The sequence below is a fragment of the Ziziphus jujuba genome, chromosome 1 (assembly GCF_031755915.1).
Source record: "Ziziphus jujuba cultivar Dongzao chromosome 1, ASM3175591v1".
Lineage (NCBI taxonomy): Eukaryota > Viridiplantae > Streptophyta > Magnoliopsida > Rosales > Rhamnaceae > Ziziphus > Ziziphus jujuba.
In genome coordinates this window covers 46,807,488-46,817,819 of record NC_083379.1, presented here as the reverse complement: position 1 = coordinate 46,817,819, position 10,332 = coordinate 46,807,488, and the positions used below count along the sequence as shown (strand labels likewise).

At 37.3% G+C, this 10,332-nt stretch overlaps 4 protein-coding genes across 5 annotated transcripts; 3 read left to right on the top strand and 1 right to left on the bottom strand.

The window, feature by feature from the left end:
• The first annotated feature begins 215 nt into the window (after positions 1-215).
• On the top strand, positions 216-3,762 carry LOC107406606 (magnesium transporter MRS2-1). 2 transcript variants are annotated; one of them, XM_016014154.4, is made up of 6 exons: positions 217-654; positions 1,444-2,049; positions 2,248-2,376; positions 2,495-2,827; positions 2,936-2,983; positions 3,315-3,762. In XM_016014154.4, exons 2-6 carry the CDS (start codon positions 1,456-1,458, stop codon positions 3,543-3,545), a joined length of 1,335 nt encoding a protein of 444 aa, XP_015869640.2. In that variant the 5' UTR covers positions 217-654; positions 1,444-1,455; the 3' UTR covers positions 3,546-3,762. The 2 variants fall into 2 exon arrangements, with proteins under 2 accessions (XP_048329226.1, XP_015869640.2); XM_048473269.2 differs by having other exon boundaries at positions 216-2,049.
• Positions 3,763-4,507: 745 nt separating this feature from the next.
• LOC107405511 (uncharacterized) lies at positions 4,508-5,895 on the bottom strand. Its single transcript, XM_016012582.4, has 2 exons — positions 5,589-5,895; positions 4,508-4,751 (listed from the first exon to the last, which is right to left on the bottom strand). The coding sequence occupies exons 1-2, from the start codon at positions 5,764-5,766 to the stop codon at positions 4,660-4,662; spliced, it is 270 nt and encodes an 89-aa protein (XP_015868068.2). The 5' UTR covers positions 5,767-5,895; the 3' UTR covers positions 4,508-4,659.
• Positions 5,896-5,959: 64 nt separating this feature from the next.
• Positions 5,960-8,583, top strand: LOC125422994 (pentatricopeptide repeat-containing protein At1g80880, mitochondrial). The gene is made up of 2 exons (XM_048475842.2): positions 5,960-6,717; positions 6,966-8,583. The coding sequence occupies exons 1-2, from the start codon at positions 6,110-6,112 to the stop codon at positions 8,032-8,034; spliced, it is 1,677 nt and encodes a 558-aa protein (XP_048331799.2). The 5' UTR covers positions 5,960-6,109; the 3' UTR covers positions 8,035-8,583.
• A 698-nt stretch (positions 8,584-9,281) lies between these two features.
• On the top strand, positions 9,282-10,282 carry LOC125423003 (early nodulin-like protein 19). Its single transcript, XM_016013230.4, has 2 exons — positions 9,282-9,531; positions 9,825-10,282. The coding sequence occupies exons 1-2, from the start codon at positions 9,360-9,362 to the stop codon at positions 10,160-10,162; spliced, it is 510 nt and encodes a 169-aa protein (XP_015868716.3). The 5' UTR covers positions 9,282-9,359; the 3' UTR covers positions 10,163-10,282.
• The last annotated feature ends 50 nt before the right edge of the window (positions 10,283-10,332 follow it).

The window sequence follows — 10,332 nt, the reverse complement described above, 5'->3', positions numbered from 1 at the left end:
TAAAAAAAAAAAAGGGGATAAAAAATTCTATCCACGAATAAGAACCGAAGAAAAACTTTTTTTTTTTTTATATTAAATTTACTCAGATAGGTTCACGTTCGGGTTAGGCTGGCCGACCAAATAAATTAAAAAAAAATAAAAATGTTGGGAAAATCATAAGTCACTCGATTGCACTTTTTATAGGAAAAATAATAAAAAAAAGAAAAAGAAATAGTTGAGTAATATATTATAATAACAATAACTGTGCGAGGGAGGGGTCTGTGTGAAGAAGAATTCCTACTTCCTAGTTTGGTTTTTGGGAAAAGCAAGTTAACCGCCGGGTGCACACTGCGCACTCTCTCTGACAAAGTTTTATTATTATTATTGATTTCGTTTTTCAATTTTACAAAATCGGTTGGAGCCTTCGGCGGATGCTTTTCCTCCTCACAGACCCGCCCGCCGAATTCTCTCTGTGCTGCCCCATACTTCTTTCTTTTTTTCTTTTTTTCCCCTGTGTTTCTCAATCTAGGGTTCGATCTGTAATAAAGTTTTACATTTTTCAATTTCAATTTTAGCCGCTGAATTTTTCATAATCAAGACGGCGGCAGATCAGGTTTTTTTGCTCAGCTTCTCTAGCATACCGCATCAAAGGGGCTTCTCTTTTTCTCGTTGGAGGTGGATTCTTCTCTCTTCGTTTGCTATCGGTGTTTGTATTATAGAAGTTGCTTCTGGCTGGCAATGGCAGAATTGCCGATATTGTGCCTTCCATAGGCTCTCTGCAAGTTTTTTTATATGTTATTTTGCGAAACATATTACTTCTTTGTTTAGTCCCTTGCATCAGTTATTGATTTAGGATTTTATTGCTAATCATTGGGGAGCCTCTGCTACTCTTTTCATGCTACAGAACCTAATGAAATTAGAAATCTTTAATTCTTTGTTCTTTTTTTTTTTCTTTTTTTTTTTTTTGGGTTAATAAGGATATCCGAAAATTGCAACTTAATTACATTACTGCAAGAACAATCCTCCTCGTCACCCAGTCTTCCACAAAATGTATATTTTTAAATAAAAAGGAGCGGTGGAACCCTGATACTAAATAATTTTTTCTCTTATAGTCAAATATTGAAAGGAACATCCGCTGCATTTTTTTTTTTTCTGTTTTTATTTGCGTAGCTATGCTGTGTAGGAGTAAATTAAATATTGCTAACGTGTTCAATGCCCCTTCTTTTTTTATAAAAAAGAAAAATGGTTGTGGGATATGAGGACCAAGATTGCTTTGACTTAGAAACCTGTGATTTTAGTTTTTACCCGCTAGTATTTTCCTCTTCTGCTTTGAGTATGGAATGCTGCCGAGTTAAATTGTTGTTTACCCAATTTTTGGAACCTTTTTATATGGTTGTAAATGGAACAATTTTAATTAGAGAATTAAGTTTATTAATCGTTGCTTTTATGTGTCTCAACATTTAGAGCTCGTCAATAATGGCGGCTGACCTCAAAGAGCGGTTACTTCCGCCGAAGCCTGCATCAGCTGTAAACCTTAGGGAGGCATCTTATCGGCCATCGGCATCTGGAAGGCCACCATTTCAAGGTGTGGATGTCTTAGGACTGAAGAAGCGTGGCCAAGGCCTTAGGTCTTGGATTCGAGTTGATACTTGTGGGAACTCCCAGATCATCGAGGTTGATAAGTTCACAATGATGCGTCGTTGTGATCTACCTGCACGTGATCTACGTCTACTAGATCCTCTATTTGTTTATCCTTCAACCATACTTGGTAGAGAGAAGGCTATTGTCGTAAACCTAGAGCAGATACGGTGTATTATCACAGCTGATGAGGTGTTGCTTCTTAATTCCTTAGATAGCTATGTATTACAATATGTGGTGGAGCTACAACGGCGTTTGACAACAACAGGAGTAGGTGAGGTTTGGCAGTCAGATAGTGCTGATTTGAGTTGGAGGAGGGGAACTAGAAATTTAGACAATGTCTTTGGAAACACATCTCCTGATTATTTGCCCTTTGAGTTTAGGGCTTTAGAAGTTGCCCTGGAGGCTGCTTGTACATTTCTTGATTCTCAGGTGCATAGGACTAGCTTCTCTCTCTCTCTCTCTCCCCTTTTTTTGTTCTATGTAAATTTAAATCAAATTAGGAACATTAGACTCCTAATGATATAATGTTATGCTATATTGTGCTTTAGTATGGTCTTGTTGGTCCACAGCAATCTACTTTTTTTTTCTAGCTAGTAACTCAATTAAAATTCGGTAATATTTCTGAAGGCAGCAGAGTTAGAGATTGAAGCATATCCATTGCTAGATGAACTTACGTCAAAGATAAGTACATTAAACTTGGAACGTGTGCGTAGGTTGAAAAGCAGACTTGTTGCCTTGACTCGGAGAGTTCAGAAGGTATTGCATATTCATTCATATCTTATTTTAATATTTTATTCCCATTTTATGTTAGCAAAATGTAACCGACGACTCCATTTCTTATTCATATTCCTTTTATCATACATGTCACTTTTAGGTTAGGGATGAAATTGAGCAACTCATGGATGATGATGGAGATATGGCTGAGATGTATCTTACAGAGAAGAAAAGAAGGATGGAGGCATCTTTTTATGGTGATCAGTCTTTGGCAGGATTTAGATCTACTGATGGTGCATCCATTTCAGCTCCTGTTTCTCCTGTCTCTTCTCCGCCTGATTCTCGGAAGCTTGAGAAGAGCCTGAGCATTGCTAGGAGTCGACATGATAGCATGAGGAGTTCAGAAAGTACTACAGATAGTATAGAAGAGCTTGAAATGTTGCTAGAAGCATACTTTGTCGTTATTGACAGCACTCTTAACAAGTTAACATCGGTAACCACAATACGTTGCTTTAATTATTTCCCATCATACCTTTTCTTGAGTTAGCTAGAAATTTTTTGCTTATTTTTGTTTTGTTTCATTCAAATTTCAATGATTCAGTTGAAGGAGTACATTGATGACACTGAGGATTTTATCAACATTCAACTGGTATATGTCCTACCCTCTCCCTCTCCCTCTCCATAAAACCATTGCTTTCCCTTGTTCTAGCGGATATGAAATATAATTATGCTGATTGTATAGCTGGGTTACTCTACTCAATAGTGATGCAAAGAAAATGGTTTGCATTCGGGAGGACATATTTTAATGATGATCAACTTGAATATGTTCCATATGGTGCATTTTTCAGTATTCTATGGGTTTCCGTTATCCTCCATATCTTATTATTAGACTGAAGAGAATAGGATATTGTGTTAGAAATCTTTTTAAATTTCATTAAAAATGGAAGAATTATCTAACTTTGAAATACTTATGCCTGCAGGATAATGTCCGAAACCAGCTTATTCAATTTGAGCTATTACTTACAACTGCGACATTTGTGGTTGCGATATTTGGGGTGGTGGCAGGAATCTTTGGCATGAACTTTCCAATAGGGTTGTTTGATGATGAAGGTGCCTTTAAGTGGGTCCTTGTAATTACAGGGGTGTGTGGCGTCTCCATATTTTGTGCTTTCGTGTGGTTCTTCAAGTACAGAAGACTCATGCCACTATAGATTGTACAATGAAAACTGCATAAAGTAGGATTCATTATTTCACTTTTGTATTTTGTCTAGATATATGGCAAATAGGAAAATGAAAATCCGGGTAATTTGGTCCAATTCTTTCACCTCAATTGAGAAGCATCTGTAAGATACTTTTTATATAATGTTAAATGGAAATCAATTATATGCATACTTTTATATAATGTTAAATGGAAATCAATTATATGCATACTTGTTTGGTCATCTTCAATAGGCGAGTTAAGGGCATATTGCGAGGACTTAATGTTAGCACGGCAAGCTCCAAAAAACAAAAAATCATATGATGCTGTTCGCATTGGTGTGCTAATTATCTTAATATGGTCGTATCAACACCAGTACTTGGAATGATGGGTTCCTTTTGAGTCTGAAATCGGCCAAAAAACGTGAGATGCTGAATCTTTTCCATTCAGCCATCTCTTTATTTATTGATTGATTTTCTATCTAGCATATTATTGTAGGAGCATCTGTTACGGATTAGAAAGTTAGCAATTTTGGTCTCTGGCTTTTGAGAATCTCACCAATATTATGCTAGGTATTTAGTGATGACAATTACAAATAGTTAATTTAAATTTAGGATAATTAAATGCTCCTAGCAAGCCAATCTTAACAGCTCTTTCTAGTTGATAGCAGCCTAATTATGAAAAAAGTAACTTCCAAACACTTCCTAACAGTTAGACCACCAAAAATCTAACGATAGCACCAACAAGCATTAAACAATTTAAGATGCTAGAAGAACAGAGAGCCGTCAAAATGTCAGAAACATAATCTCCTCGTAGCCAAATCATTGCAAGACAATTTCTAAGAGTAAAAGGGGCATTTTTTTTTCTTTTCTTTTATTTTTTTTATTTCAACACCATCTAAACTGCAGACTTATCAACTACTATTTTATGTTGCAGCCGAACATGAAAAGCATTACGTTCACTCCTCACGGCTCATAAGATTAAGAAGACATTCTTCTGCAAAAAATATTGCAAGAGGGTGGAAAAAAAGTTCCAAGCAACAAAAGAAGTATTATGTTCACCAAAAGTATAATAACTTTCTCAAAATGCTCACATCAAAACTACAGCCTTCAAAAAAAGCTTTCTAATCATTTAGCAGGTGGTGAACCTGAAGAAAGTCTTTCACTCCTAGCTTTATCAGCCTTTTCCAAGTAATCTTGATGAGACTGATGCTTTGATCCTACAAGAGAAAAGAACTCCAAGTGTATAAGATTTAATACATATCTAATACATAAAAAGATGACATTTAGTTCATATATAGCTAAAACCAGTCCAATTGGATACGAACACACCCATAAAGGTTAATTTACAGTCAATGGTATTTCTATTATTTCAAGAGCCTAGGAGTAAGCTCCGATGGACGCCCTTTTTTTTTTTTTTTTTTTGGGTGGCAAAATCAAACCACTTGAACCATATGCATAGTCAGATTTAAGTCCATAAATCTTTTTAAAAACAGATGTAGAATTCTAAATAATATGAAGAAACAAGAAAAACTTGCAACGCAAAGAAAGAAAAATTGCTGTGCAAAGAGACATAGAAACCAACTGAACTGAATGCAGGTCAATTTAAGTAGTCGAAGGAAACCATAATCTCTTCAAAACCATAATGTTTTATATAACTCAAAGGGCGTTATTTGCAGTTGCAGAGACTTCACTTACATCTAGAATTTTAATCACAATTTTCCTATTTTAAACCTACAGAGTACAAAAATGTACCCAAAAAATAAAAAAAAAATTAAAAAAAATTAAGAAACGATATAATTGACTAAAATAAAAACTATGTCAATGGCTCTAAAGGGATTTATTTTATTTTATTTTTATCGATCCTCCGCGATTACTGGAATGAAAAAATCAATCAAGTTATAATATTTTTCTGTTCTCTGCTAATTAAGATCGAGTGTAGCTTGGAAAAAAAGCTCAAATCTTTTATTGAATTTAAGCAGAACAAGGAAAAAAATAAAAAAAATAAAAAAGAAGAAGAAGAAATAGCAACTGAGGATGAGAAAGGGCAAGCGAACCTCGGTTCATGAGAACCCAAGGGATGCCGAAGACGAGGCTGATAACAGCGATGCCCGCCAAGACGTGCTTTTTGTCCCCACTGTAGAGGTAGTGATCCATTCTCGCCCTAAAACCCCCCACTTTTCCTCCTCCTGCTCCTCCACCAGTTCTCCCATTGGTTTTAGCCTCGCTGCTCATCTCCACTGCTGCCAAGTCTGCAACTTTCCCTCACTTTCTCGCCGACTTTCTCTCCGTCATTTATTTTTTTGCTTATGAATAAGCAGAAGAAGAATTTGGGGCTACTGTTTCTGGAGCATTCTGTTTGGCTGCTGGGTTATACTATTCGAGCCAGGTGTAAACTTTTGACACCAATTCCGTCTCGTGTCCTGGCTCTTAATTGTGCTGCACACGTGTTAAACAGTTTTTAATATTTGGCTGTTTGGTTGAGTTTTTGCATGGTCTTTTTCTTGTAAAATTACCTTCTGGCTGTTTGGAAAAGCACTTTTTAGCAATGGTAGGAGTATTCCAAAGGCTCTAGCTGATGGCGATTTCGACGCTTGGGAGGAGTATATGGAAGATACAATCGCAGCTTTTTCTTCCACAACTTCTTCGTCCCATTACTCACTCGTCGTCTTGTTCTTTTGTGAACCCGCTTCATCGCCTTTTCTCTCAAGCATTTCGTCAGACAATTCTCGTTCCTTTTCGAAGCTCTTCTCTACAAACCCCCCACTTCTCTTCTCTGCAACTTTTCTCTGCACAGAATCTCAACTACCCATTTGACTTCCATGGCCTTGGATTCCGGATATATGATCTCCACGACCCTGGTGTTCTCGAGTCTGTGGAAATACTCAAACGGGCCGCTGATCTTCCTACGGAAACAGAGGCCATGTTGTCTATTCAAGAGTCGGGCATCGAGGCCACCCGAGATTTGGTCTGTTCTGCTATTTGGGGATTGAGGGAAGAGTGGAAGCTGGCATTTTTGGCTTTCAAATGGGGTGAAAAATGCGGCTGTAGTGATGAAGAAACTTGTAATTTGTTAATATGGGTTTTGGGTAATCATAGAAAGTTTAATACTGCTTGGTGTTTGATACGAGACCTGCATCGATCTTCGATGGATACCAGGCGTGCAATGCTTATCATGATTGATAGGTGAGATTGGAGTATTCCGTTTCCCATTACTTTTTAAAATTTGGTTGGTTGCTAATTTAGCTGTAGAGATGGTTATAATTTTTTCTTGCATATCTTTCAGATATTATATAAGATTATTAGCTTTCGTATTTCTATTGATTATTAGTGTTGAAGAGCCCTGATTTTGTACCTTGTTAAATCATTTCAGAGCTTCACTAATCTTATTTCAAAATATTGCCTTTTCTTGTATGCACTCTGCTGTTGATCAGATATGCATTTGCAGATGATCCATCCAAGGCCATTTGGACATTCGACATTATGGAAAAGTTCAGTTTGGCTCATGATCATGAAGCATACCGCTTCCTCTTGAATGCTCTTTGTGCACATGGATACATCGAAGAGGCTGAAGAATTTATGCTTGTAAATAAGAAGCCCTTCCCATTGGAGACTGAGAGCTTTAACATTATTCTTAATGGGTGGTGTAACATGTCTGTTGATGTATTTGAAGCAAAGCGAGTTTGGAGAGAAATGTCGAAATGCTGTATACTGCCAGATGCAACTTCGTATACTTACATGGTATCTTGCTTCTCAAAAGTAGGGAATCTTTTCGACTCACTCAGACTCTATGATGAAATGAAGAAAAGGGGTTGGGTTCCAGGACTCGAGGTTTACAATTCATTAATTTATGTGCTAACTCATGAAAATTGCTTGGGAGAAGCTCTCAAAATGTTGGACAAGGTGAAAGAATTGGGTTTGCGTCCAGATTCTACCACCTATAACTCAATGATACGTCCTTTATGTGAAGCACAAAAGCTAGAGGTGGCAAGAAAGATATTAACCACTATGATAGAGGAGAATATCTGCCCGACTTCTGAGACCTACCATGCGTTTCTTGGGACTGTAGGTTTTGAGGGAACTCTTGAAGTTGTTAACCGGATGAAGAAAGCTAACTTAGGTCCTAGCAGCGAAACTTTTCTTATAATTCTTAGAAAGTTCTTCAAATTAGAGCAACCTGAGAATGCAGTGAAGATCTGGGAAGAAATGAGGCAGTATGAAGTAGTGCCTGATTCTACTCATTACACAGTAATGATACAAGGGCTGGCCACCTTTGGGTTGTTAAACAAGGCTAACACTTTTCTTTCTGAGATGAGGTCAGATGGATTTGTAGAAGATCCAAAGCTTAAGAAGTTGTTGAAAGAACCAAAGAGCAACAGGATTGATAAGAGAAAACGGCAATTGAGACAATTGAAAGGAGAAAAAAGGGTGAGTCACAAGAAAGGCAACACGATGAAAGGAGAAAATCATCACCAAACAGAGAAGAAGACGTCTCTTCAATAGTCTGATACAGTTCAGAAAGATTCTTCGTCCCTGTTAGCAGAATTACACTAATGGTGTAGAGAGATGCTCACTATTGAAGGAGTCACAAAAGGAGGTTCTTATAAGAAAGCAAGCTAGATAAATTGACAATAAACTGTTCCAAGTAAATAAATTGATAAGTCAGTATCTCTGTATAAATCAGGGCCGCTCTTGAATTGCAGTGTGCCGACAGTGGTTCACTTTATTACACATAAAACATCCATGTCAATGAAATTCTCTCACGAAAAAGCATTTCCGATAAGAAACATCACTCTCTATAGCGGTGCTCCCTCTTATGTTTCGGTTCTCTGCATTACGTGATGCATTATCGTCTACTGTCTTACTTGTCTATCAGTTGGCGCAGTGACATAAGTTTGGAATGTATTCAGTCGAGTAAACTTGGAGATTTTCTCCCTTGGCTGCTTATTTGTTATTTTCGTTGTCGAGTGGAGATATTTTAATGACAGTCCTATTTGTAAACCAAAAAGTTATGTATATCGAAACCGAAAGAATTTTAACAATAATTCGTTCTCTTGCATGTGCAATCATATTCAACGGAATTCACCCCCAAAAAAAGAAAAAATGTCATATTCAAGGAGCTGATAATGTCTAGATGTACAAGCTTTGGTTGGTGCAGATTCAAATTGAAAGGATTCGATACCTTTTGTCGGGGTGGCTTGCTCACTCAAATTGGACTTGTCATGATATGTTTTGTAGATGTGATTTTCATTTTCATAAGAACACTCGAATTTTAGGTATTTCTTCATCTTCAAATCTCTTTTTACTGGCGGCATTTACGTCAATTTCCTAACAAAACAAGTTTAAGCTTAATGCTTATGACTTACCTATGCTTGCAAGTTGCAACTCCTCTTTTTTACTGATTCTTGTACCATTTAGATTGATCAAAAACCTGCTATTTATTAAACCTATCGATAAAATGTTATCCCAGAAGCATAAAGATTAAAGTAGAAAAGGTGGTTCACTTCCCTATGGGAAAACTCCGGCTGTAATGTAATTCAATTTCATGCTTTAATTCAAATCTAGCAATTTGAAATGGAACCATACTGTATTCTTTATGATTAATATAATTTATACTGCAACTGTCCAGTGGACCACTGTGTCTCTTGTCTCTCATGAAAACTTTCTTTGGCCGTATGCTGTATACTCTGTATACCTATTTTGGACTTTAGCGAGTGTCTAGTCAAAAGGTTTCCATCTCCCACTTACTCCTACTAATCAGGATATTTCTCAAGAAAGAGAGAGAGCGAAAGAAAGCAAAAGCAAACCAACCAACTACAGAAGTGAACATGTCCAGCTCACTCCACCTCATCTTCTCCGTCTTCCTCATCTTCGTCGTTGCGACCATTTCTCCAATCTTTGCGACCGACCACATTGTTGGAGCTAACAAGGGCTGGAATCCCGGCATCAACTACACACTTTGGGCCAACAACCAGACCTTCTATGTTGGCGACCTTATTTGTAAGCCCTCTCTCTCTCTCTCTCTCACACACAGTAAATGAATCACTGTCTTTATATGTTGGATCTGTATCGAATACGTAAATTATATATAAAGGATCTTCAAATCCACTTTTTTTTTTTTTTTTTTTTACTTTTTTTTCTTCAAAGACCAAGCTTATATATCTCTATTTCATAAATTCACTTCCTTTCTTGGCTTTTTAGCTTTGTGGGTTTCTTTTCCCCGATTCTTTTCCTCCAAACTTTGCCTGGGTTTTTCATTTTTTTTTTTCCACAAAATATATGCTTTGTTACAGCATTTAGGTACCAAAAAAATCAGTACAATGTGTTTGAGGTGAACCAAACTGGATATGATAATTGCACAACTGAAGGTGCATTGGGAAACTGGAGCAATGGTAAAGATTTCGTACCCCTCAACAAGGCCAAAAGGTATTACTTTATTTGTGGCAATGGCCAGTGCTTCAATGGCATGAAGGTCTCTGTTCTTGTCCATCCACTGCCTCCTCCACCAACTTCACCTTCCTCAAGGGAGCTCTCCTCCAATCATTCCTCTGCTGCAGTGGTGCCGAGGCTGGGATTTAGGGCTCTGGTGGTGTCTTTTGCATTGACCTGGTTTGGATCTGCGTGTTTCTAGTGGTGCTTGTTTGTTTTGGTTATTGTAGCTCTAGCCTCTGGGAAGTGTATAATTTGTTCTTGCCTCTTAATTTTTAATTACTTTCTCGTTTTGAATGTTAATTGGAGTACTTTTATTTGATTTCCCCCCTCCTCCCTTTTTCAGGGGATAATCCTGCCCAAGTGAATCTT

Excerpts from the sequence above, each read along its gene's own strand:
- LOC125423003 (XM_016013230.4), top strand. The coding sequence starts at position 9,360 with ATGTCCAGCTCACTCCACCTCATCTTCTCCGTCTTCCTCATCTTCGTC. Across the intron at positions 9,532-9,824 it reads CTATGTTGGCGACCTTATTT|CATTTAGGTACCAAAAAAAT; the intron begins GTAAGCCCTCTC and ends GCTTTGTTACAG.
- LOC107405511 (XM_016012582.4), bottom strand. The coding sequence starts at position 5,766 with ATGAGCAGCGAGGCTAAAACCAATGGGAGAACTGGTGGAGGAGCAGGA. Across the intron at positions 4,752-5,588 it reads TTGGGTTCTCATGAACCGAG|GATCAAAGCATCAGTCTCAT; the intron begins GTTCGCTTGCCC and ends TTTCTCTTGTAG.
- LOC125422994 (XM_048475842.2), top strand. The coding sequence starts at position 6,110 with ATGGCGATTTCGACGCTTGGGAGGAGTATATGGAAGATACAATCGCAG. Across the intron at positions 6,718-6,965 it reads ATGCTTATCATGATTGATAG|ATATGCATTTGCAGATGATC; the intron begins GTGAGATTGGAG and ends GCTGTTGATCAG.
- LOC107406606 (XM_048473269.2), top strand. The coding sequence starts at position 1,456 with ATGGCGGCTGACCTCAAAGAGCGGTTACTTCCGCCGAAGCCTGCATCA. Across the intron at positions 2,377-2,494 it reads TGACTCGGAGAGTTCAGAAG|GTTAGGGATGAAATTGAGCA; the intron begins GTATTGCATATT and ends TGTCACTTTTAG. Across the intron at positions 2,828-2,935 it reads CTCTTAACAAGTTAACATCG|TTGAAGGAGTACATTGATGA; the intron begins GTAACCACAATA and ends TCAATGATTCAG.